Here is a 27,971-nt window from a genome sequence, read left to right on the forward strand (position 1 = left end):
AACTGTGAGAAATGATAAACTGTTCTTCAAAGTCACTAAGTTTTAGGATGTTGTTAAGCAGTTACAAGTAACTAATGAGAAAGGCCAGTTGTGTCTCCTCCACTGTCATCCTGCCATTATAAACCCGATCAGTTCCTTTTGCCGATGACAGAGATACCTCTCAGAGCTCTGGCTACAAGATAAACTCTGACATCTTTATGACCTGCACTGGTAATGCGTCCTGGTCTGACGTGTCTGCCAGGCTTGTCAACGACAGGAAAATGCACCACTAGATATCATTAAGATGCAGCAATCCACAAATACACCCCATTCCGTTTTCTGAAACTCAGTTATCCCAACATAAAATTACTCAGTAACACCTCTGCCGTTACATTCATTCATTTACATTTTAGCCAGCAACAATTACACAAACCCTGACAATTTGTAACAGGGGCCATATAGCATATATATATATATATATATATATATATATATATATATATATATATAAAAAATATTTTTAAAATAAGTTAAACCTTACATTTAATAATTTCTTAATTAAAATGTCCCCAAGTAGTAAACCATAAACCAAAAAATAAACTTATTTTATTGTGAAGGTAATAAATATTTTTAAAAAGGGAATTTACCAGAAGAATCTATTTTGTCCCCACCAAAAATAAAATACTTGACCTTTAAACAAAATTCACATTTTATTTACGGTGAAATAAACTATACAAAATTGATTTTCTTCACCAAAAATAACAGCAATATTTTCTCTATTATTCCTAGATAACCACAAAACACATTTTTGTAGGTTTTCCAGGTTTTCCTTATAAATCAAGACAAGGCAGTAGATATAGTCATGGAAACATAATAAAACAGACAAATCATTTGTCAGTCCCCATGGCCTCCAATCCTGTCTTGACCGTAAAACAGAAGTGTTCGACCTGTTTCTGCTAAAAAGCTTATGAAGACATAGGCTCAACGAAGGAATGTAAACAGCAACAACCAGATGGGGAACAATGGCAGGCTCTTCCGTTCAATCTTTGACCATATCTTGTCCCTTTTTAGATCATTGAATAAAGACAAAATCTACACCAAAACCCTTGTTTGGTAAGTTCACTTTTCTTTCACTCTCTGGTAATCCCCTTAGCTGTCCATTACAGTTTTTAATAGAATACTTAAAACTCTTGCTCTTCAAATGTTAGTTGTGAGTTTCACCGTAAGATTTTATAAAATGTACTCCTTCCTGCCACACTTCCTCAAAATTTATTTCTTCAAAGAAATAATAACTCACTACCCGACAACTGGATCCACAGTGATAATAAATGTTATGTCTAAATGACTTAATGAAAACAATTCCGAAGTGCCACGAGCAGAGATCACACAGATATGTCACATGGCACTTTCAATGCTATCTTCTAGAAGAACAGTTAGTTCTCTAAAGCATGAGAGTTCAAACGGGGGCCATTTAAATAGACTAATGTACTCAAGATATTCAGTGATTAAGTAGCCTACATACACCTTATAGCTTTTCTATATGTTTTCAAATTTCTTAGAGATTTTTTCAATATCAAATATAAGAGAAAACCTAGTGTTAAAGTCTCTCAGGTATTTTCAATGGTTTCTGAATTATCTGTAGGAAGCTCTGATTTGGTTGTATACAGTTTGATGTAGGTGTCCACCATTAAATCTAAATCGTGTTTTATATCAAAATTTATGTTAAGCAAAGCTAAGTTACTTGACCTTTGGTCTGTCAGAGTGTTCCTCAGGTATGCTTTGAGACGCTTTCGCCCGTTTTCATAGCGCTCATTCTCAACCTTCATCACAGGAAGAATACACAGGACCTTCAGCAATGCATAAACATTAGGAAAAAACTTGATGTCTGGCAGGTGGAGGGCTTCATAAATGGTGGATGGAAGCTCTATGTCTTTCCCTCTGTGTTTCCACTTGATTCTCCAACAGTGCAGCTCAGCTGAGAGTGTATCCGGGTTGGGTAAGTCGCTTCTGTACATGTCAGCATGGTGCTCCTCTGAAGTATTGAATTTGAGCTGTCCCATGACAGAAGGAACCAGAGATAAGCATTTAAGAGCTTTGAGATGCTGTTCTGAGAATATATCTTTCAGTTCCTGAATGATGTGTTCCACTGTTGGAACACTTAGAGCTTCTTTATAGTAACTCTCAGATGTCAGCTGAGATTCCAGGTTCCCTTGATGAGCTCTGCGGAATTTCCCAGGGAGCTTCATCTGAATATCAAGTTTGGTTGCCAAATTGGTGGCTTCCTCAAACCAAAACTCATGATAAACTTCAATATTTTCCATCACTTCATTCAGTGAATGCAGCACTGCCGTCAAGCTACTGGCTGCAAAGAACACATCAGAAGTTTGCCCCTGGAGATTTTTCCCAAAGGCTCTTGTAAAAGATAGAACATTTTTAAGAACAACAATAGTTACAATGAAATCAAAATCTGTTACTGCACTACAGAGTACAAATGCTCGGCCCACTATACAGTTATTCCATCTAACATTTGTGTCACTGTTTATTCCATCTAAACATAAAACAAGTGCTTGTAGGAGGTCTACTAAAATTTCAAAAGCATCATGCCTGCCTGTCCACTGAGAATGGCAAATTTCCTTTAGTTCTTTCCCCCTTTCTTCATTGTTCTGAAAAAGGACAGAAATGACACTGTCAAGCTCTAAAAGCAGTTGTGGCGATCGATGGAAAAAAGAACAAACTTCCTCAATTGTCCCTAATGCAACAGACACTCCCATAACAGGTACCGATTTGGCCAACCACATATTTAAGGCACAGGAAGAGCAGAGTGTATAGACAGCTTGGGGATATTTCTCTAAAAGTCTAGAAGCAACAACTTTCATCTTGGAAGAAAATCCACTGGACACAATGTAAGCCTGGCCACGACAGTACTCCATGTTTAACCCCCACTTCTCAGTTATCGTAGTGTGAAATTTCATCGCCAAAATTTCGGCATCAGCTTCGTAAGGCAGGAAGCCCACAAATTCCTCTCTCAGGTTATGGGCTTCGTCAACAAACCTCACCAATACAGGCAGATGCTCTTCCCCTGCGATGTCCACAACGTCGTCAGTGATGATGGAAAAGAAGTGCGAGTCTCTCACTTCCCTGAGGGTTTCTTCCCGAATGCAGCTCTCGCAGATCTCGAGCATCTGCTTCTGCTGGGTTTTTGAACAGAACAACGTGTTGACTGCTGTGGTCTCGAAGCGCTTCCTCAGAACCTCTTCCCCAGAATTTATCCGGCACTCCAGCAGTGCTTGAAAATTATCGGGAGTGAAGAGACCTTCCGGGACCTCATCAGCTTCATGTCCATCTAGAGGTATGTTTTGTTTTCCCATAAGAATCAAAATTTCAAATAAAGATTTTAAATATTCTTTGTTTTCCTTCTCTTCAAGGGTTAGAGGTAAAATATCTTCATCATGTTCTTCAGCCCCTTCTTCTGCTCTGGGATTCTGAGCATTGCTGTTGTTTATTTCTTTATGTTTTTGTTCCTGTTCAGAAGTTTCCTCAACTGGAAAACAAAGAATTAATTTTAGAAACAGGCTTATAAGGAACTGTACAAACAAAAAAAATCCATTCTTGATTGGTTAAGTATTTACAATTTACAAACTAATTTATTTAACATTCACAGAGCACCTACTAGACCACAGACGGACTAGAATAGAGATTAAAATAAGACACGTAAATGCTGTTGTAACAGAGGGACAATTTCTTACAAACCTAACAACAAGGCACATCACATATAGAGTAGTAAGATAGTCCCTGCCCCCAGAGAAAGACAGGAAGAGAATCAGTATTTATGAGGTACTGTGTTGACCTTCTCTATGTATCCCATCACCCCCTCTACAGGCAGGTGGTATCAACCCAATCTGACAAATAACTGCTCCAGGTCACAGATGCAGTTGGAAAGATGGAGGTGAAATTTAAATCCAATCTTGTCTGGCTCTAAGGCCCATGCTGATGCTATTTCTAAAAAATCATTAAGCTATATTTTTATATGGGAGATAAGACCCCTTTTAAAAACCAATATAGTATCAGGTATATTCATGCATTTTTTTTTCCCAGAAATCTTAGCCTAATCTCTTCTCTCTGGGTGGGAAAACTGAGGTCCTGCGCTTAAGAGTCCGCCCACAGCCGTGCACACAGCCCTGCAAGTCCCAGCCTCTGCGGCCCCTCTGGGTCCATTCCTAATGATCTCCGGTCATTACAGGCTCCAACAGCAACATGAATGTAGTTGCTCAAACCTGGCACCCTGTTTCAAGCCACTCTACTTCTGCACAGGATACCTTTCCCTCCTTTCTCTGCCTGAGTCCATGTCTCCTCATCTATAAAGGGGGAAATCACAGTACTTACTTCAGGGCTATTGTGAGAATTAAATGAACTGATGTAAGTAAGGCAATTAGAATCATGACTTGGTACACAGTAAGCACTCAATAAAAAGTTATGTTAGTGATAACAGGAGGAGAAGGAGGTAGAGGAGGAAGAGTACTAGTAATAATTGGTAAGACAAAAACAACTTCTAGTACTTAGCCTTTAGTGACACAGCTCGGGCATCAGTACCTGCAGAAAGGCTACTGGACTCCTACCCTCTGTAAGGCTAAGTGTCCCCACAGCATTTACTCCTTAAACAATTACCAAGAACTACTATGCACTACACATCGGATGGACAGAGATTCTGCTTCTGTCCTGACTGCTGCCTTTCCTACCCTATCCTGGGACACTGTCTGTGAGCCTGCCACCCCCATCACACCGAGAACACCTCGTGAGCCAAGGGCATGGCACAGTGGCACTCAATAAAGACAAACTGAACTAAGGTTTTAGCTGCACAGACAATTCCAAACCACAGGACAATACCTACCACACTCTTACATCTTTCTCACAGTCGATTTTGGACATAAAGCATATTTATTTGTCCTTACCAGGTCAAGGCCTTCTGAAAAGGCATTCAGAGCCCTGGCTGGCATAGCTCAGTGGATTGAGCATGGGCTGCGAACCAAACCATCGCAGGTTTGATTCCCAGTCAGGGCACATGCCTGGGTTGCAGGCCATGGCCCCCAGCAACCGCACATTGATGTTTCTCTCTGTCTCTCTCTTTCTCCCTCCCTTCCCTCTCTAAAAATAAATGAATAAAATCTTAAAAAAAAAAAAAATGGAATCTCTCGATTCCCTAAAAAAAGAAAAGGCATTCAGAAGTTGAGTCATTAGCACTTACTTTTTTTCTGTTTCAGTGTCCTGATTTCATCTTCACTCTAAATGACAAGCAAAAAGAAAAAACAATCTTTAAGAAAACTAAACTCTAGTATATCATGTAGACTCATAAGTAGAAAGCAAACCTAGAGTCAAATTTAATTTTGTCAAAAGCATAATTTTTTAATAACAAATACATTGTTCAAACAGATAGATGATGGGAAAACCAGAACAATTAATTTGCTCAATGACTCCAAATTTATAATATAATAACAGAAAAAAAGATTACATCATTTAACTTACTTTATACCTACTTAAGTTTGGGTTGTAAGTGTTTACTGGCTAACAAAAGGCATGATTTATACCACGGCACTTGAGACCAAATCCCAAGGGACGAATCATGCACCCCGCTCCCTGCCCCATTCGAACCCAGGGAGATGACATATAAGAGGGAATTGCTGGATTCCAGAACATAACACAATCGCTACAAGAAATCCCTGGGAAGCAGAAAGTGACACAGTGCCAGTATGGAAAAGAATGAATGCATATGGCATAGACAGCCAAGCACATGAGGGTTAGAATGAGGAAGAACTTTCTAGTTGTGTCCTTTTCTCTCCCTCTCACCCCATTACAATGATTAGATCACAACACACCCCATTACTATTCCAGGGTAGAAAAGCAGCAGTATCAGTTGATAGCTGGAAATAGCAGGGTACCTGCTGGGCAGCATGAGACATGATATGATATGAAGAAATTATTTCAGCAGGCTAGCCAACCTGAAACTATCCCTCCTTATCCTACGGGCTGCGGAGTTACAAGGATGGCAGATCTGGAACAGTGTGCCTCCTGTAAGGTGTCTGAGGTTCCCTGGAGGGGCAGAGCACAGAGAAACAACAGCTGCAGGAAGGGAAGCGTTGAGCTCCTCATCCCTGGTACACAGTACTAAGAAAACTGACTGAGAGGATTGTTGTGTAGTGTCAGCATTCATCTATGAGAAGTCCCAGAAAAACAGACAGAGGTACAGAAATGCAGCAGAAGCAAAAACTGAGGGCTTCCCAGAACTTAAAAATGTTCAAGTCTGAATAAGAAAAAAAACTTCACATCTAGATCTAGTTTAGCAAAACTTAAAGTGTTAAATATTAAAAAAGTACTAAAGATTCTGAGGGAGAAAAGGCAAGTCACCTAAAAATTAGTAAGAATCAGTCTAGCAACAGATTTCAACAGCAATAATGTAAAAAAAAAACAACTAGAAAAATCAACATCACATACACTACATATATCCTCTATGTATCACCTACTAACATTTGAAACAAAAAATACAAAATGATTTTTAAAAACATACTTATGTCTGGAAACTAAAAACAAGAATTATGCTATGTTAGCCCTGGCTGCTGTATCTCAGTGGACTGAGTGCGGGCTTGTGAACCAAAGGGTCATCTGTTCGATTCGCAGTTAGGGGCACATGCCTGGGTTGCAGGCCAGGTCTCCAGGAGGAGGCATGCAAGAGGCAACCACACACTGATGTTTCTCTCCCTCCCATCCCCTTCTCTCTAAAAATAAAATCTTAAAAAAAAATTATCTTCTGTTAAAGAAATATGGGAAATCACAAAATAACTCACAGCTAGCTGACCAATGAAAGCACTACATGTCTAAAATTGTGAGATATAGCAAAAAGATACTTATAGAGACATTTATAACTTTGATGTACATAAATATCAGCTAAATATTCAAGAAGCTGGAAAAAAGAGCCAAAAAGTAAATCCCTCAACTCAAAGAAGAAACCAATAAAATAGCTCACAAGTATTGCATTCGCTGATAAAACTAAGCACTATTTCTTTGAAAAGACTATTAAAATAATTTTAGGAGCAGAGAAAGGCAAGCATTCCAAATCCTAGATAAAGTTCATAAACTTCTGGAAACATAAAAAACACAGAAGAGAAAGAAAACCAGTAAATAAATTGAAATGGCAGTCAAAATATTTCCCACCCACATAAGCCCTCTCTCTGATGGTTTTACAACATTCAACCTAATTTTCAAGAGCAGACAGTTATCTACCTTATACAAGTTTTACTAGAAAAATTAAGAGATTTAAAAAAAAGGAAAGCTATTCAACTCATAAGTCTAACAGAACCTTGATACTGTAACTGGATAAACGGAGTGCATAAAAAACTATAGGCCAACATTTCATGGGAATGTTAAGATGGTCCAACACTAAAAAACCAATCAGTGCTATTCACCATATTAAAGAATGAAAAAAATCGTAAACTTTTCTATGCAATAATTACAATGAAAGAATTTAATAAGTTCAACAAGTTAAAACAAAAACTCTGAATATGAAAGGAATTATGTTAGCTTGTAAACTATCTTGATACCACAGCAAACGTCAGACTTCATGGGACAAGGCGAGAGTACCAGCTGTGAAATTACTGGGACTGTTCAACACGGTAGTAGGGGTCTTAACAAAACGTAAAACAGAAACAGAAAAATTAAAAGTAAGAACTGGACCAAGAGGCAAATATGTCCTTATCTGTAGATGATATAATCACCTACATAGAAAACCCAGGAGACTATTAGGATTAATAAAAAAAGGGTCTTCAAAATGGCTGGAAACAATTTCACAGAGAATACATATTAGTCTTTTCAAAGAACTAGTACTTAGTTTTATCAATGATTAGTGTTACCTGATAGCCATTTCTATATATACATATATATATACACACATACATATATACACACACACACATATATATTATGGCTGGGACCACAACTCTGAAAAAGGAGAGAAGGAGAGTTAAGAATTAACCCTATCTGCAAGTAAGATAGGTTATAAAGTCATAGTTATAAAATCAGTATGGCACAGCTGCAAACAGACAACTATTCCAACAGGACGAACAGGGCCCCCAGAAACAGCCCTGCATATATGTAAACTTGTAAACGACAGAGGTGGCATGCTGTACCAGCGGAAGAAAGGATGGAGTAATAGACCGTGTTGGGAAAACCGATTCTCTCTATAAAAAGAAAAGTAAAATTCTACCTCTACTGGACACCATACATAAAACTCTAAATGGATTAAAGATCTAAATATGAAAGGTAAACACAGAGGAAAATTACATAAATGTTAACTGAAAAAAGCACGTACAGGTAGCCTGAAATGGCATATGTTAAAAGACACTAGCATGGATACCTACAGGGAGGGAGGAATGGTAGCAGAAACAAAGTCAGGGCCCTGCTGGCGGTGATGATGAGAGAAAGCCATGGACTGAGGAGTCTGAGGAATTTAATTCTGTTGGCCTCAGGTCAACAAAAAGCTGATAGGTTTCAAAGATCAGAACTAAAGGATATCAAAGGAATATAAAAACATGCATAAATGATGCCATACACAGAGGTTTAAAAGCTTTTTCTAAACCTTGTCAGTACTTAACAGGTAAAACTACCCATGTCTTTACTTTTATACTTTCCCTCTCTGTATCCATTTTTACTGAATTCTGGGAACTTCCTTACTAGAAAAGACAAAGTAGTGTTTTGCATTGTGTTTTTGTTCTTTTTTCTTCCCAGGAAGGGAATGAGCTAGTGGCCTGTAATTAACAGCACACTTTGGCCCAAGTCGATGAGTATCAACTGGCTAAATCTGAGAGATCTTCCAATTTAAATACTAAAACAAACTAATCATTTTACATGCCGGCTACTTCAACAACGACCATAGCATTCACCTCCCACACTAGTACCTTCAAAATAGAGAGTAATCTGGTCCAATTTTAACATGAATACATCTACATTTGATTTCATAGTATAATGGGGAGTGGGTAAGCTGAAAGCACATTGACATACCAATTCTTTTATTCGTTTTCTGTGTCTACTATGTGGATTGTTCAAATGACTGGTAAGATCAAATATTGTTGGTATTGCATTATCTCGAAGAACTGTCCTATAAGGACTCTGAAAAAGAAAAATGTGTTAATTCAGAACTCGTCCTTAGGAATGTATTACACATAAGTAAAATTCTACGTTAATGATTTCCCCAGTACTCCTTCAATCCAGCTCTACTGTGTAGAGACAGACTTGAAGAACTGAGGATGTCAATCCAGGTCAGCTTATTATTTATAACTCTCTTTGTATTTGCTCTTTTGGCAATCTTACTATTATAAATTAAGACACTGAACCAATGATAGGCATAAAAAACAAAACGTATTTTCATTCTGCACATATATTTTTAATTCAGACTCCCAGCTGCTTTATCTATTCTGCCCTTCCATGAGCCCACCAAATCTACAGCAGGCACAAAAGTTTCTCAAATAATCAATCTAGCCTCTTGCATTTTCTACAATAATTCTTCCCTCCTTTACCTGCTGTACAGTCCACATTTGCTACTATTTTTGAGAAGCATCACAGAACAATGAAATAATATTGGACTGGGACCCATGAGACTTAGAAACTAATCCAAACCGTATCAGTTACTCACTGTAAGACCCTGGTCAAATAATTTCCCTTTTGGACCTTAGTTCCTTTTCTGAATAAAATTCAGATATTAAACTAAATCAGCAATTTTCAACCTTTCACTTCTTACGGCACACATAAGCTAATTATTAAAATTTTACAGCACACCCAAAAATACATTACATTGTTTTGTTGGTCTGACCAAAAAAAGGTATAACTTTGCTTCATTCATACCAGATGGCTACTATTGTGTTGGCTGTTTTATTTTATTTTAGAACATAAGGGAAAAAGAGGTCCTTGCCCCTGACTAAAAATTATTGTGGCACACCGGTTGACTACCACTGAACCAGACCTACATTTCCTAGTGATCGCCAGGCTTGCCATTTCAGTTATGTCATCTGCACTTTTACATGACCTACTCACTTTTTCAGTTGCCATTGTCTTAAGCAATAAAAACTACAAAATTATGATTTGATGGGCTGGCTATATTTTTAACATTTATTACAAAACTTGTAGAATAAAAATTGATTCATGTGCCACCTGAAATCACTCATACCACAAGTGACATAATCACACTTTTACAAACACTGAACTAGGTATCTTTCTAAATCCCCTTATAATTCTAATGTTCTTATCATTGAAGGATGATTACGTGCTCTATCCTAACTCCTGTTAACCCAATCCAACCTGGCTAAAAGCTCGATGCATACTTGGTGGCAGTTTGGCCAGGTGCCTCAATTGTTGGCTTTGTCCCATACACCAAAAGGTTGCGAGTTCAATTCCTGGTCAAGGCATATACCTAGGTTGTGAGTTCAATCCCCTAGTTAATAAACATGCCCTCAGGTGAGGACTAAAAAGAAGTGGAGTAGCAGATGAATAACAGCTACCATATCCCTCCCTCCCCTGCCACCTAGCTCATCCAAAATAGTAGTGCTGTTAATTTCTTCCCTAATTTGTACTGATAAAGACAAAACACATTTCATTTTTGAAAGCTTTTTTGGGAGCAGTGATTGTTTCAAAGCTATTAAAGCTTCATTAAAATTTATGCCAAAGAAAAATAATGACTTTCATCTTTTTTCACCCAGGGAAGGATGGTTGGGAAGATATGAAGGAAAATACAGATTATCCTTGAACAACATCGGAGTGAACTGTGCAGGTACACTTACATGCGGATTTTTTTTCTCAATAAATTCTGTAAATGTATTTTCTCTTCCTTATGATTTTCTTTGGAAAATTTTCTTTAGTTTACTTTATTATAAGAATACAGAATATAATACATTTAAGCCACAAACTACGTGTTAATTGTTTATGTTATCAGAAAGGATTCTGGTCAATAGTAGGCTACAAGTAGTTAAGATTTTGGTGAGTCAAAGTTATATGCAGATTTTCAGCTGCGAGGGGTGTCAGTCAGCACCCTTAACCTCTGTGTTGTTCAAGGGTCAACTCTACAAAACTAAAGGAAACACACTACCTTAGGTTTTATCCAAAGAGCTGTTAAATATATTGGGAAAGAATTTCTATTCAGATTCAGTATTTTCTAGTTCAATCCAATGCCTCATAGAAAACACAAAGAAGAAAATCTATTTCTTAATGATACCCAACTTCTCATGCTGGGCCAATTCTTCGGACTCTACTAGGAAGTTTGAATCAGGGATTGATTAAGGACACAATCACTGAAGGGGGCAAAAACTGTACAATACCCACAAAGTGTCCCATCTTTCCCACTTAGCAATCATCTCAAAAAAGCAAACATATACGCACACACAGTCAGCTCTTGGTATCCTATCAGTTATTAAATAAGGAGGCAAAGGATAAAACATTCTAAGAAATTTTTAAAATTCAAATCAAAATAATTTTCTATCAAAAATATTACAGACCAGATAACAAAATATATGGATGAAAAACATGCAAATTTTAGTATTTCTTTATAAGTATGCATGCCAAAAAAGGCTATATTCAATTCATGTGCATGATAATTTTAACTTAGTATCAAGATTTAATCTTTAACTGCTGAACTATGGTTTGAGCATAAAGCAGTGACCTTATATACTCTAGCATTAAAGATAACATGTGGTTTTGGCTGAACTAACCACGAATGTTTGCTGATGAGATTTTATCAGGTAATCCAGCTTTGAATAGCAATGTCTTCTATATGAGTAGAAAAAAACACTTTCTCACATTTGCATTAATTTATTCAAGATTGAAGAATCATGTGAAAATTTAAAAAGCAAAAATAGCTCATCATCCTATTCTACGCTCTGACTAAACAAGAATATGAGAGTGAACTATATTTTAAATTTCTCATATTAACCTTATTGGAATTATGTAATTAAGAAACCATATTTATTACTAAAATAAAAATATAAAAATATATGGCTTATGTATTTAAAATAATAATTTGGGATATTTTTACTTATTGTCAAAACAAAGTAATAGTTTGCCTTTTAATATATGAAACCTCTTATGGTGGTTGATCATTATTCCCCTCTTAACAAAGCAAGGCAAAATTATCCCTCAAATATTTGTGATTAAACTGTTGAACCGGAATTGGCTCACCTCCCAATGACTTCACAAGTATCTGCTTCAATTAATTTTGAGAAATAAAATAACCCAATCATTCTTTAGTTTTCTGATGCCTCTGCAAAATGTATCTGAAAAAAATATCAAAATAAATTGCTGCGTAACAATATACAGTGTACCTTCATATCAATTTTATGTCTATTCTAATATCTGGGATGATATAGTAGTTATACCTAAATAATCTTGTTCAACAAAACTGTCTTCCTAACTAGTTTCTAGTGTTTCAAGTCTGCTCCGTTTCAACCAAATCTGCTGCATGTGTGCTTTTATGAATCCTAGCAACAACAACACAAAGATGGTTAAAAACTTAGACCTTAGGAATGACAGTGTCTAATTTCATTTGAAATTGGGGCCTAAGAGGAGAAGTGACTTGGCTTAATTCAGTTAACAGTCATAAGAGACATCCAGTTCTTGATATGAAATTTCAAATTATTGATGGAAATATTTTTTATATTAATTGTGTGATCTGCTTCCCGTTGTATCTAGCACATAAAATATAAGGGTTGATTCTAACGGTTACACACAAAAGTAAAAGCATAAAAAAAAAAGAGCTCCATTCCTCAGTGAAGATTTTACTCATAAAAACGTTCTAGAGAGGCTGCTCCAAAGAAAAACACCAACTTTACCTTAAACAAATATGCACTTTTATAATAGTGTAAAATTTTCTGAAGGCTATACAGGTTTAAAAGTGGCTACCTCAGCCCTGGCTGGTGTGGCTCAGTGGATAAAGCGCCAGCCTATAAAGGGAAAGGTCACTGGTTCAATTCCAGTCAGGGCACATGTCTGGGTTGCGGGCCAGGTCCCCTGTTGGGGGCGTGCAGGAGGCAACCAATGGATGTTTCTCCCCCTCTCTTCCTCTCTCCCCTTTCTCTGAAAATAAATAAGTGAAACCTTAAAAAAAAAAAGTGGATACCTCTGGCGAGTAGGAATGGGGCATCAGAAACGGGGGTTAAAAAAAAAAACACCAACGGGTTTTTAAGAATAAAATAGGTACTATTTAGCTCCAAATTTGCTTTCAATTAAAAAAAAATGCCAGGGTATAAAAGATACCCCATGACATTAACAGAGAAAGGTTTATACTTCCAACCAGATACTGAGTGAGAAAACAAAAAACCCAAGCCCTCCTCTTACTTACAGTTCTACAGATCATAGAGGTCTCAAAGTGCTTGGCACATAATCGATAATGTTTATTTAGTTGATCAGGTGTTTTATCTTCTAAGTCTGCTCTCCTACAATTTTCCACCCACTTCTGGCATCTATAAATAAAACCAAAATACAATATGGAACATGAGTTCAACATTTAAATTTCAGCAGTTTCAAGGCAAACATGTATTATGGACCATGATTCCTGCTCCCTTCTTTCTACCCACAGAACGTAATTCAGTGAAGTTGATTACTAACAAAATGAGAGCTGGAAGATACCTTAGATAGCATTTAGTGCATTCAATTACAGGCAAGATTAAGAAGTAACTTGCTCAGTCATGCACAAAATCAGCAGCAAAATTAGAACTTAAACCTGAATCTTTCAACTCCCCAGACTCCAAGCCTCAGAGAAGACTCGATCACCAGCAGTGCAAGGAAAAAGCTGCATACCTATGAGGCCAATGGCCTAACACTCCCCTCAGGATTTCAATTTAAACAAGAATATAAAGCAACACTGTCACTGCAGGAAATTAGTAAGTAGGTGTTCTATAAATTAACTAGAGTTTCTTGTGGAAGCACGACAGTCTTATTATACCCGTGATTTAGTGTTTACAATGATGTGTATGGACTAGATTTCGAGCTCCATGAATGCAGTGGTTGGTGCCTACACAATCTAGTGGAACACAGTGAACAAGACAAGATCCATGTCCTCTTGGTGCTTAAATATCTGCAGAAAAACAAATAATAAGCACTGATTAAAGGACTATTCTAAGTCCTTTCCAAAGGGGTTACTATTATTATCCCCTTTGTGCAGATGAAGAAATAAAAGCACAAAATTGTTCAGTGATTTGCTGAAGGCTTTAACTAGATCTTTCTCTCATTCCTCAAGTTTCTAAGAATAAAATTCTGCCATGAGTAAGTACCACAAATTTGAAAACATTTATCTTATAATTATTTTATATTTTCTTATGTCTCAACGCTACACTTCACTCCTCCATATTCTCTCTAATACTGATTCCTTCTACTCCCAGTATGTAACATAAAACCATGGTGAAATGTTATCTAACCTAAACTAAAACCACGCCTACATCGTACGGCATTTCATTCAGCCAAGAAGCACTGCTATATACAGTAAAGATGCCTAAAGTATCTGTATTTTAATCATATATTTACACAGTTGGGCAATATCATATATGCCTTTCATATTTCAACACCCAAATATTTGGTATAAAAACTGTCTCACACGGGTTGGGACACTGAATTCTAATGATATCAATTCTCCCCAAACTGATTTACTGATTCAATACAATCACAATCCCAACAAGCTCCTTTGTGCATAGTTGTGAGAAAGAGAGAGAAATGACAAGATGATTCTAAAACTTTTTAATACAGAAATTCAAAGGACCAAAATAATCTTGAAAACAAAAAAAAAATTGAAAGACTTCTACTACCAGATATTAAGCTGTATTATATAACTTATTAATGAGACAGTGTGGCATTAGCATGGGATTAAACAATGGAACAAAATGCAGAGCTATGGACACTTAAGATAAAGACACTATTTCATAGCAATAAAGACAATTTTTAATAGTGCTCAGTCAATTGGACATTAATATGAAAAAGAGAATCTTGACCCCTATTTATTTTTTAACACTTATCTAAGGTCATTTTTTCACTGTTTTTATAAAGAGAGGAGGAGAGAGAGAGAGAAATATCGGTGTGAGAAAGAAACACTGACTGGACGCCTTACCTCCTTATGTACCTGTACCGAGGATCAAACCTGCAACCTTTCGGTTATGGGACAATGCCCCAAGCGATGGAGTCACCCTGGCCAGGGCTCTTGCCCCCTATTTTTTACACCATATATACACAAGTAAATTTCAAATGCACTGTATATATAAATATGAAAGGTAAAACAATAAAGTTTCTAAAAGACAACCTTGAAACAGACAAAGATCTCTTAAAGGTGACAGCGCACACACAGCTCAAGAGGATAAGGTGAATTAATTAGGCTACTTTAAAGTTAGTAACTTTTATTTATTAAAAGAAGCCATTTAAGAATGAAATGGCAACCCACAAAATGGAAGAAGGCACCTGAACACATATCCAACAATGGACTCATATTCAAAATATATATGAAGAACTCCTACAAAAAACCAGACAACTCAATGGAAAAATGAGCAAGAGACTTGAACAGGCATTTTGCAATTATTCAGATGGCCAATATCCATTAAAAAATGCTAAAAATTTTTTAAGAAAAAAAAGCTCAGTCTCCTAAGTCATTAGGGAAATATTAATTAAAACTACAACAAATTATTACTACATACTTGGAAGAATGACCGCAATGTAAAAGAGACAATACCAAATGTTGATGAGAGGTGGGACACCTCTGCCTATCAAAAGAAGGAATTAACTGTGGTGTACTATTCTACACAGAATGATATTTAGCAATGGGGATGAATGAACTTCATGGTTCTCACAAACATAATGATGAGAAAACAAGCCAGGTGTGCACACTATGTGATTCCTTTTATATTAAATTCAAAATAGGCAAAATTCATCTATGGTAACTGTGCAGAGAGTTAACAGAGCAGGCCTGTGATTGCTATCCTTAGAAAGACTTGTTTATAAGATTGGCCTTTTGGTTGGTGCCTGGGGACTTGTCTAGTAAATAGTTTCCTATGATAACATAAAACTTGCCCTCACTGATAAGGTGGCTAACTGTGCCAACAATATGATTTATACAGAACACCTGCCTTCCTTCTGGGAGCCTGAAATGTTAATGTATGCTAGGCAGGAGTGCTATGTGATCAGACTCCCAACAAAATATTCAGGTGCTGGGTCTCTAGTGGATTTCTCCAGGAAAAACATGGCACCTGTGTTGCTGCATTTTGACTGCTGAGGAAAGTGGGTTCTGGGTGACCCCGCGCCCCTGCCCAGGGGAAGGAGAGAACATAAGGCAGCCCTCAGATGGATACCTCCATACTTCACCTGTGTTTTCTCCCCTTATGATCTGATGTGTGTTCTTACTACATTGCTGTAATAAATCTTGGTTGTGAGTCTTTCTAGTCAATCTTTGAACATGGGGATGGCCTTGGAGACCCCCAACACAGTGATGATAGAATAGTGGATACATTTGGGGAGGGATAACAAGTAGGAGTGGACACAGAGAAGGCTTCTGAGGTGCTGGTAATGTTTCGTATCTTAAACATTACCTGGTTATGTTCATTCTATAAAAAGTCATCAAGTTCTAGACTATCATTTTTGTACTTTTCTCCAGGTATGTCATATAGCAATAAAACAGCTCCCCCTCACCCTTCCCCTTCTCCTCAATAACCAACTAATCTACTGTGTGTGAAGTCTGACAATGAAGTCAGACCACTGGGGAGATGAGTTAGGATGTTATTTTCATTTTTTTAAATCCAGGATTTAGTTTTATGGACATGTCACTCTGAAAATCCAACAAATCATGCACTTATAATTTGTGATCTTCTATGTATATGTTTTATATTAATACATTTATACAAATTATATATATGACCACAGTGTCTTTTTTACATGTGAGGTCTGTCCAGAAAAGTCCAGACATTTTAATATAGTGAGAATGGTTTGCGCAAAATTGATACAACCTAGCAGCCAGGGAGAGTGGACTGGAATGCGCATGTGTGAACAATGATGATTTCACTGTAATAGTCAGTGGGGACAGTATACGCCATTGAATAAGCATATGTACCATGTGGCTGTCATATTAAAAATAACTGAGCATAGAGCAGTGAATCTGTGTCAAATTTTGCATTAAGCTTGAACATTTCTCCACAGAAACTATTCAGATGATTCGGAAGGCCACAACTATGGGCAACTGGTGACCGGCAGCTTCATCACAACAATGTGGTGACTCATGCATCATACTGTGTGCAGCGTTTTGGGCAAAACATCCAATCACCCTGGTGACTCAGCCCCCCTACAACCCAGATGTGGTGCCCTGCAACTTCTGGATTTTCCCAAAACTAAAATCACCTTTGAAAGGGAAGTGATTTCAGACTATCAATGAGATTCAGGAAAATATAAGATGGGGCAGCTGATGACAATTGGGAGAACTGTGTTAGGTCCCAAGATGTCTACTTTGAAGGGGACTGAGGTGTCACTGTCCTATTACAATGTTTCTTATATCTTCCTCAATAAATATCTTTGTTTTTCATAATTCATGGCTGGATACTTTCTGGACAGTCCTCGTATATATTTATGTATATGTATATGAATATATACATACTTATATAATTACCTCTTGCTTTTACCAATGTTACCCCTTTCCTAGCTCCTCCTGTTGCTGTTCTGCCCTGTCCCCCAGATTCTGTAGCCTTTTCCTTTAGCAGAACAGAATGACTTCCCAAATTTACCTACTTCCCAAATATCTTTTGTCCTTCTCTAACCCCTTCTCCTTGCTTCAGAGTAAACTTTAAAATGATAATTTAAGAATATCTTTCCCTGCTTTGTGGTTTCTCATTACTCTTAGGATAAACAACCAACTCCTCATATGTCTTAGATCCTGCACAGTCTGGTCCTTATCCACCCTTCTACCTTCATATCACACCACCTTTCCCCTCTGCCACCCTCACAGGCCTTACCTCATTTTCATGAATGCACTGTGATCACTTCTATTCTAGGGCTGTTCCCCATGCTGTTTATTCAGCCTAGTATCCTCCTCTGTTGCTTTTTCACATCTTTTGCACAAGAAAGCCTATGTAAAGATCAGCCTTCGGATCTTAGCTCAAATGTCATTTCTTGAGGGAAACATCTGATTCAGATGTGTACGTGTGTATACCAGTATGTATATACACACATCCAGGTAGGTAAGCCTCCCCCTGTACTTCTCTGTACACGATCTCTCAACATTCTACAATTATCCTACCAGTTTATTACCATCAGTATAAACATGTCCTAGTATCTCCCATCTTAAAAACTTCCTTAACCCATTCTCTACATAGCAAAACTAGTTGAGTCCATTTTCACTGTACCCACTTTATCTCACAGTTTCGACTCAAGGAGGCTTCTTCCACTTACCCCTTTCCACTGAAACTGCTCAAGATTATTAATGACTTCCATTCTGCCAAATCCAATGGTCACTTTCTATCCTCATCTTAATTACACTTCAACATTATTCAACCGACACTGACTATTCCTTTTTAAGTTTTATTTGAAATATTTTTCCTTCAATGGTGTCATACTAATATGCAACATTTCTAAAAATATATTCCAAGGACCATTTTTTTAAAAAAAGGTTTAATGGTCAAAAAAGTTTGGGTAATATTACATAATTATCCTACTCTTGGGGTTTTAGGTATTCCTGTGGGACTTTGAACAAATTAGCTAACCTTTCTGTGCACCTGCTTTGGTTATCTAAAAGCAACGACTATCTCAAAATTGACTGCAATTGTTGTATGTTTGAAGGATTACGAGAGATGATATAAAGGACTTTAAGATCCCATTTTATACAAGTAATTCTCAAACTTCATAGTCTCAGGAGTTTTTTACATTCTTAAATTACTTAGGACCTGAAGAGCTTTTTTTGTTTATGTAGGTTTTATCTATCAATGCTTACAATTACAGAAATTAAAATTGAGAACTTTTAATACTTACTAATTCTAAAAACAGTAATCCCACTACATGTTAACATAGATAACATGTTAATAAAAAATAACTACATTCTGCCCTGGCTGGTATGATTCAGTGGATTGAGTGCTGGCCTGCAAACCACAGAGCTGCCAGTTCAATTCCCAGTCAGGGCACATGCCTGGGTTGTGGGCCAGGTCCCCAGTAGAAAGTGTGAGAGAGGCAACCACACATTGATGTCTCTCTCCCTCTCCTCCTCCCTGCCTTCCCCCCTGTCTAAAAATAAATAAATAAATAAAATCTTAAAACCAAAACAAAACACTACATTCTCCAAAACAAACAAAAAATATTTACTGAAAATGTTTAGATAGTTTAGTGAAAAGAATGGCATTGTTTTCCATCTTTGCAAAACTCTTTTAATGTCTAGTTTAATAGAAGGCTGCTAGATTCTCACATCTGCTTTTAATCTATTGTCATATGTTGTTTTGTTGAAATATATTAAGAAAATCTGCTGTTGCACTGAGATACAACTTAAAAGTTTATTAAAATTTTCTTCCCTTTCCGCAAAATTGTGGATATTCTTCTTTGATACTACACCAAAACTCCACCAAAAATTTCTTCAAGTTTAGGTGCAATGTGAAAACAGACCAATGAACTTTTTCACACTCTAGTGGTTACATTCAGTCCATTTGTCTATCTTGCACTTTGAATAGAGCTTTTATCCATTTGTCTTTGTAAAATCATTGATTGGTCAATTTGGAAAATATTATTTCAATGAGTTAGGAAAACCATTGAAATGGTAACACATTTCATTAGTCAATATATTTAAAAAATCACAACTATCAATATCACCACTGACCTTGTCAAAAAAAGTCTGTAATAGAGAACTGTCAAAGTCAAGGTGGTACATATGTTTTCCAAAATTCTAATTTTTGTTTGAATGCTCCGTGTCAGTTGTTTTCCTTGGAGTGGCACGCTTACTGTACTCATTTCTGAGAAACTATCACAGATGAACACCTGATTTTAAATAGTAATACTTAGAAAATTTTAGAAAATACAATATACAACTTATCAGAGCAATGATGTTATTATATGGGATATAGCCCTGAAATACTCCACTGTATACTTTTGAGGGAATGAGCATGAAAAAGGCAAGTAATGTCAGAGTGTTAAAAAATAAGTTTTACCTTGCAGATTCTTTGAAAGGGTCTTGGGGACCCTCATTAGTCCCTGGAAAACCACTGTTTTACATTTTACAAGGTAGAACACATCAACTCTGAATTATCTTTAATTAAACTGGTAAACGAATCTTGGAAGACTCCACTACTTCTGGGGTGAACCAGTACTAACTGCCTGAGGAGGCAGAAGAGGGCTTCAACCACCAAGAGCAACTCCTTAGGTTCTACTCTAACCTTCTCACCTGGTCTGGGGATGAGCCACTGCAGACAGTCCCCAGGTTCCTGCCAAGTCTTGGCATTAGTCAAGCCATTCTGTGGCAACCAAAATTTGGGCAGTTTTCTTTCTTTTTTTTTTTTACTTTAATTTTAGGTAATCTATGACCTTCCTGCTACTGCACTGAGTTGATTCTATTATTTTATATTAAAAGAAAAGAGAGCACATTAATGCCCCTTTTTTAAAACCAATAAGAGTTATTATGGTATGAAAGTAGTGTGTCCTTTATTGATTAGACCCTTGAATTGTAAATTACTTCTAAGTAGCTGTTTCTAAAAGTGTGCTTGGAATTTATAAATATGATGAATGGGAAATGTATTAAAAATAGTATTAAATATATGTATCTTTATTATTAGTTAAAAATGTTAGTTAACTTTCAAATAGATAGGTTAGCAATGTCACCTTTCATCCCTACAACTCATTTACAGAAAAAAACTAATTATAACTAATAACCCTAAAATACTGTTATTAATTTAATAAACATCTCTAGAAACTACTTCTTTATTATAATTAACTCTAGGCATGGTAAAAAAGAAATCCTGTCAAATATAGTATAATTTGAAGTCCTACAGTATGAGGAGATTTCGTCTAGATAAAAAGTTAAGACCTTGAAGACTATTATGTTAAGTAAAATGAGCGAGACATAGAAAGACAATTATTGTATCATTCCACTTACATGAAATACACAGGACAAGTTCATGGAGGGAGACTGAAAGTAGATTAGAAGGATAGGGGGCAGTTATTGCTTAGCGGTTAAGAATTTTTGTTTGAGGTAATGAAAAAGCTTTGGGAATATATAGTGGTGATGGTCACACAACAATATGAATGTAATTAATGCCCCTGACTTACACACTTAGAATGGTTAAAATGGCAAATTTTATGTTATAAATGTGTGTGTATATATATATCACCAAAAAATTTTTAAAAACTGATCATGTAATATACCCAAAACCACTGAATTGTACCTTTTTAATGGGTAAACTGCTGTTTCGTATGTGAATTATATCTCAATAGAAATGTGTTTTTTTTTTTAAGTTTTTAAAAGTTCATAATTTGGTCTTCAATACTCAAAAGACTTGTTACACGAAAAGGGCACAGACTTGCATAGTGTGACTCTGGGGACAAAACTAAGGCCTCCAAAACATCAATTATAGGGAGGAATATAGTTCCACTCCAAACAAGGAAGACACAACAGCCAAAGCTGTCCTGAATCTTCAAATGTCCCCTTACAGAGCAGAGAGCCATCACTGGTGGGTTTGGTTTAGCAAAGGCCCACCCGTCAGGAATGCACAGGGCCCCTAAAGGGTTCATAAATAACTTGAGTGTGGAATGCAAAAGTGTGTGTCCATGTTTTTTCTCAAGAGTCCTTATGTTGAATTCTCAAAGGGGACAATGGCCCCCAAAAAGGCTAAAAGGCCACTACTATTGAGGAAATTCCAGCATTTCAAGGGATGTTGCACGAGATCTGAAAACTTCCAAATCTGAGGCTGTAAACCTCTACAGGCCACACTTCCTGCTAAGGAGTGTAATAAAAGAGCACTTAAACTACACAGGACACAAATGACCTGTGGTCCAGAACTGAAAAGCAGAGCCCTCATTAGACAAGTAAAATGTACTCCCCAAAATGCCCTCAGGCTAAAATTTAGGTGAAGTGAAGATAATGCTTATTGGGGTAAGGTCTAGTCAGATTAAGTTGCTCCTCTTCTCTGCTCTCATAGAACCAAAAGCTATTCCTTACTCTCATGAGCTAGTCCCTCTCCATCTCCCTGAACATCAAACACTAGAAACACCCCAGGGCACAACCCTCAGCCTTGCTCTGCTTTGTTTACCTGATACCATGGCTTTAAATACCCTCTAAAAACAGAGAACATCCATATTTACAATATGGTAAAAGTCTCTAGGTAAAAGTCTCTAAATCCCAGACTTGTGTATCTTTTTATGTGGTTTTAGCTCTTAAATATTTAGGTCATTGATCTAAAAATGGGCCATTTTGAGTTTATTTCTGGGCATGGTATGAAAAAAGACATCTATTCTTGAACGTGTCTATCACATCTCTTAAATTTCCCATGTCTCAAATCAAACTTAATAATCCTCCCCCATGCCTAGCCGGGTAGCTCAGTTGGTTCGAGTATCATCTGGATATGCCAAGGTTGTGGGTTTGATTCCTGGTCAGGGCACATACAAGAATCGACCATAAGGAACAAATTGAAAATATATATATATATTCCTCCATCAAACCTGCTCCTCCCAAGCTCAGATTAAAAATCTTAGAGACATTCTTGACTTCTCTTTTTCTCTTATAATGTACATCTCAATCATTAACAAATCCTCTTGGATTCACCTTCAAAACAAATGCAAAACTTACTGCCTCCCCCTTTACTAACCTGAATTACTGCAATTGCCTTTAACTGGTCTTCCTGCTCACCTCTGTTTCCCTACAATCTATTTAACAAGCAGCCAGTGACCCTGTGTAAAGGATGTCTCTGCTCTAAATCCTTTGACTATTTCCTATCTCACTTAGAATAAATACCCAAAGTGCTTTCCATGGCCTACAATGTCCTATGCAATTTGCTCTCCTCCTCTACCCACCCCACCCCCGCCCCTGCATGCCCAACACATACTTTTCTGGTCTCATCTTTTTCCCTGTCCCTAACCCTTCCTTAAACCAGCTCTAGCAGTCCATGGACTTCTGGCTGTACTTCTAACAAGCATGCCCTTTGTATTTACTGTTCCACAGACTGGAATGCTCTTCCCCTAGATACCTTCATGGCTAGCCTGCTCACCTAATGCGGGCCTTTGCTCAAATTCACCTTCTGACTAAGGCTTCCTCTAATTGCCTTGTTTAAAATAGATATTATACCTCCCCTGCTACTTCTTATTCCCTTCTCCCACTTTTCATCATAGCACTGTATTTATCACCATCTGACACACTGTACATTTGTCTATTCCCCCCTCTTCAGACTGTTAACTCCATGAGAGCAGGGATTTTGTGAACTGTCGATCTGTACACCCCCAGTGTTCAGAACAATGCCCAGCACATAGTAGGCCTTCAATAAATATCTGTGAAACTAATAAGTAAATAAATAGCATGTTATATAACAATCGCCTGCTTATATTCTTGAATGGACTATGAGATTTCTGCAGGCAGCAACACTCATTCATTTGTGAATTTCCTGCATCTAACACACGTAGTAGGTGTATTGATCTGAAATCACTAAATCAAAGAGAGGTCAAGAATCCTCAGCGTTTCAAACACAGCCCCTATGCTATCACTCTCTCTAACAGCGTGTTAAGTTACCTCAAAGAAGGTTTCAATACTAATTTTCATGCCTTCATGCGTACTTCCCCCACCCCTACCTCCTCTCCGCCGGCTCCGTTATCCCCACAATAACCAAGCACATAATGAGTAACAGCCTGAGCCAGAATTTGAACCAGGAGCAAGTCCGAAGGAGACAGCAGTTGTGACGAGACTTGAGATCAAACAAGGTGGCCGGACTCCAAAAAAGAAACACTGTCCCGGAGGTGGTGGCAAGGAGAGGAAAGGGCCCCGGTACCCACAATCATAGACTCCAAGTCCCTCTTTTGACAGCTGGGGAAACTAAAGCCCAGAGAAGAAAGCGACTTGTCCGAAGTCACAGAGTATGCTAACCACGACAAGAACCCACTTATCCCTCCTGCCCGCCACCCTAGTTGCTTCTCATTTCGGGTGATACCCTCGGCGCCGAACCTCCGCCGGCGCACGTGCTGCGAGATCCCTGGGTGCCCAAAAGTCCAATGCTCGCGGCCCGGTCCCCACTCGGGTCTGATGAGGCTGGGGTCGAAGACTGTGCCCCCCACCCACACACACTCCTCTCAGCCCCGGACCCGGGCACCGCAGAGGTGGGCCCAGGCTGCCAGCAGCGCGCCCGCCGCTTACCGGGCCGGATCCCGCGGAAACCTGAAGAAGGCCAAGTCCGACTGCGTGCTCTTCCGCGTGCAGTTGGGGGCCGCGCAGAAATTCGGCATCGTCGCCCGCCCGCAGGCGGGCCCACCGCTCCCCTCCCCGCCTCCTCAGGGCAGCCCGCCCGCCCGTCGGGGCCGGGGAGGGGAGCCAGGCCGGCCGGCCGGCCGGCTCGGCAGGGCCGGGGGGAGGGGCGGGCGGGCAAGAAGCCGCGAGGGGCAGGAGGGGCGCCGCGGTCCGAGGCCGAGCTGGGGATGCGGCTCCACAGTGCTGTGAGCGGCCTGGAGGATTTACCGCCACCGCCGCCGCTGGTGCACCTCCCGCCCGCCCGGGACGCTGCCGCCTCCTTCCCACAATGCACCCTGGCGCCCGGGGGTGCCCTCTCTTCCCTTAGTCTTCCTCCCCCGCCCCTTCCCTTCCGCCGATTTCTCCGCAGGCGGGCACGCGCAAGGAAACGCGCCTGCCGGGGTGTGGCCAGCTGGAGGCGGGGGTTGACGCCAGGTGCCACAGTACGCCTGCGCAGTTCTACCCCGAACGGGAGGGAATTGCGTATGCGGGCGTGTCTCTTGGACTCTAGAGCTGGTGAACCCAGGGCTGCTTCGGTAGGTTTGGCGTTCGCGGGATTCTGCATTTCTGGGGCGAGCTTACACGTTACGTCACTGGTGTATCTCTCCTTGCTTGTTTAAGATACCACCACTTAGGCCTCTGTTAGAGAAATCGCCATAGACTTTTAATCGCCGCGGAATCGGGACGACTTTGGTTACTGATTTGTACACTCCCGGCAGATCTGCGTGCAGTGTGTTGGACGCAGAGGTGGGTTGTAGGAGATTTCATTTTCCCCACCTTTGCGGCTACTGTTTAGCCCCATTAGCTTCTCAGAACGGGCTTCCCCAGCTTCGACTAAAAGCTGAGGGCCGAAAACTCAGAAAAGCAATTCCTTTTTCCTGGTGAGGCTTCCAGAGAATCAAGAATAGCAAGCGACCTGATTCCACCTGCAGTCGTATAAAGATTGGTCCCTCTGTCTTCCCCGTAATCGTAGCCTGTTAACGTTCCTGTGTTAAGTTCCAAAATGAGTGACCGCTATCTAGAACAAAGGATTAGTATAAAATTTTGCGTGAAATTAAACAAGTCTGCAAGTGAGACCCACCATCTTTTAAAAGAAGCGTATGGGAATGAAGTCATGTCTAGGGCCAGGGTTTTTGACTGGCACAAAAGATTTAAAGAAGGACGGGAAGATGTTCGCGATGATGCCCGAAGTGGCCGTCCAGTTACCCACCGGACAGATGAAAATGTCCAAAAGGTCAAGGACTTGGTTTGTTCAAACAGGCAGTTAACAGTGAGGATGATGGCCGAAGAGTTAAATTTAGATAAAGAAACTGTCAGACTCATTCTGAAAGAAAACTTGAACATGAGAAAATTTTCTGCCAAAATTATATCCGCTATTTTGAAGGATAACCCTAAACCTCAAAAACTAGACTTTTGTTCTGACCTTTCCAAAGAAACTAGGAAAAATAGGTTGTGTGTGAAGAAAAGGGTAATAGGCTCTGAAACATGGAGGCATCTTCAGTGTGAAGCTGGCAGGGAAATGCCTCTCTGCCTGTCTCCCATCCCAGAATCCACTGTGCTGCCAGCCAGCTTCTGCAGGCCTCATCTTCAACAAGCCTTCCCACCAGGGCAGCTCAGGACTGGTTCACACTTTGGTGAAAGGATTGTGAGGTAGCTAAACCTGAGCTAAAAAGCTGCCTCACTGCTAGGCACCTTCATTTGCTGCTGCTCTGTTTCCAGTCATCTGTACCATCCCTCCCTCCATGCCGTGGCTCTCCTGGTTACTCTGCTGGACTTGGGCCATATCTTCCTTGCTGTTCTGCACAACTTTGAAGAACCTGTGGCTGCTGACTTCTGGTTCTTGCTTGTTCTTGATTTCTTTTGCTTACCAAGTTTGGATCTCTTCACTGCCCAGACCTTAGATTGTTGTGGCTGTCCTGTTCCTTCCTGTGTTCTCAACATTCTGCCTCAGGGGATCATACCAGTGAGAGGTGGGAGCAGGATCTCCTGGAGTCTTTATCACTGTGCCCAGGGAGGCATGCTCTTCTGGGGGGACCCCCCAGAGAAGGCCTCCAGTTCCAGCCTGCTTCACAGTCAGGGCCAGAGGTATGGTACAGAAGGCAGTGGCATGCTGACATAAAGAGCAATGCTAAGGGCCAGTCCAGCCCAAATGATTCAGTGGGAACCCCTCGGAACTTGGGTTGGCCTACCCATACTGAGCTCACAGACCTAAACCTCACAATAGAGCTGGATTTATTTCATTCTAGTCCTGTGCTTTGGACCCTGCCCCCACAACATGCACATGCTCATTTGGGTATCTTCTCTGCTGGAAGAGGAAGATCTGGTCCTTGAAAACATAAACCAGGGGACTCAGACCTAGGTTGTGCTGTGTGGGAAGGGAGACCAGGCAACACTAGACCAGACCCTGCATTAAGGGAGCTGCCTACGTGCTGAGTCCTACATGGCAGCCTGATTTTAGAAACTGTTGGCAGCATTTGTCAAGTGCTTTTTGGATACCTGCAGTTTTTAGAACATTGCTGGGCATTGACAGTGTGATGTTGTAAAACAAATCACCAAGGGCTGGGTGGACTTCATGGATGAAATGGTTCATGAGCTGGATTCATAAGGAAAGATGGGGCAAGAGGCTAGGAAATTAGGGAAAGCTTCCCAGGCAGGCAGAACAGCATGAGGCTTTGAACCTGCAGCAGTGAGAAAGAGATGGCACTTTTGGCTGGAGAGCAAGATGATGATGTTGCAGAGGATGAACAATTTGGGATCCTTTGTTTCCTCTTCTCTGCCCCCAACTCTATGCCAGCTGTTTATAAATTGTGGATAGTTTTTTTTTTAAGATTTTATTTTTTAGAGATGAGAGGGGAGGGAGAAAGGGAGAGAAACATCAGTGTGTGGTTGCTTCTAGCATGTCCCCTACTGTGCACCTGGCCTGCGACCCAGGCATGTGTCTTAGACTGGGAATCGAACTGGCGACCCTTTGGTTTGCAGGCTGACACTCAACCACCGATCCACGCCAGCCAGGGCAAATTGTGGATAGGTTTATAATAACTCACTTATTTGGTTATCTAAACTTCCATCAACCCCTGCCCCTCGCCCCCCCCAAAAAAGCAGTCTATGTAAGTTCAAACTCCTTTATGTCTTCCTGCCTCTCCGCCAGGATTTATGGAATGGAACTTTCCCCAGGTGGGTTCCAAGTAATACCACTTACACTGGAAACATCTCAGAATGACTGGTGGAGGAGCAGGGAGCAGGGTGGTTATTAACAGCATTTCACAGGATTTGCCAAGGTCTGTGCTTTACCCAAGAATTTTTATACATAACAGCTCCTTTTATTTCCCTAGTAAGTTAGTAAACAACATTGGTTGATAGCAGAGGCCCAACACTTATGTAGTCAACAGTTATTTTTAGTTTCGTTCTTTCATTGAATCCCCTCTAAAATACAAGTTCTGCACTAATCCCTGTCAGTTTTGAGGCACCCTGAAACCTAGACCTGATTACACAAACGAAAGATATTATGCAAGAAAACTCAAACCAAGCAACAGCTTACAGACTTTTTACC

The 27,971-nt window shown here is 39.4% G+C and overlaps 2 protein-coding genes and 1 long non-coding RNA gene across 3 annotated transcripts in view; 2 read left to right on the plus strand and 1 right to left on the minus strand.

Annotated features, from left to right (window-relative positions):
* Positions 1–670: 670 nt before the first annotated feature.
* THAP12 (THAP domain containing 12) lies at positions 671–24,701 on the minus strand. Its single transcript, XM_045818254.1, has 5 exons — positions 24,332–24,701; positions 13,346–13,466; positions 9,025–9,132; positions 5,222–5,258; positions 671–3,520 (listed from the first exon to the last, which is right to left on the minus strand). Exons 1-5 carry the CDS (start codon positions 24,418–24,420, stop codon positions 1,587–1,589), a joined length of 2,289 nt encoding a protein of 762 aa, XP_045674210.1. The 5' UTR covers positions 24,421–24,701; the 3' UTR covers positions 671–1,586.
* Positions 24,702–24,895: 194 nt separating this feature from the next.
* LOC123805387 overlaps positions 24,896–27,971 on the plus strand; it is a 36,247-nt gene continuing 33,171 nt past the window's right edge. Inside the window, exon 1 of the long non-coding RNA XR_006783301.1 lies at positions 24,896–24,957. This is a non-coding gene — a long non-coding RNA (uncharacterized LOC123805387). The remainder of the gene's footprint in view (positions 24,958–27,971) is intronic.
* On the plus strand, positions 24,915–27,311 carry GVQW3 (GVQW motif containing 3). Its single transcript, XM_045817864.1, is given in 2 exon segments — positions 24,915–25,946; positions 25,949–27,311. Coding segments are annotated over 2 exon segments (633 nt in total). The 5' UTR covers positions 24,915–25,424; the 3' UTR covers positions 26,060–27,311.

Source organism: Phyllostomus hastatus, unplaced genomic scaffold (assembly GCF_019186645.2).
Source record: "Phyllostomus hastatus isolate PE091 unplaced genomic scaffold, TTU_PhHast_1.1 phas_scaffold_317, whole genome shotgun sequence".
Taxonomy (NCBI): Eukaryota; Metazoa; Chordata; class Mammalia; order Chiroptera; family Phyllostomidae; genus Phyllostomus; species Phyllostomus hastatus.

Coding starts and splice junctions, on each gene's coding strand:
- THAP12 (XM_045818254.1), bottom strand. CDS start 24,420: ATGCCGAATTTCTGCGCGGCCCCCAACTGCACGCGGAAGAGCACGCAG. Junction 13,467..24,331: donor TTTCCGCGGGATCCGGCCCG/GTAAGCGGCGGG, acceptor TTTTATTTATAG/ATGCCAGAAGTGGGTGGAAA. Junction 3,521..5,221: donor GACACTGAAACAGAAAAAAA/GTAAGTGCTAAT, acceptor TTTGTTTTCCAG/TTGAGGAAACTTCTGAACAG.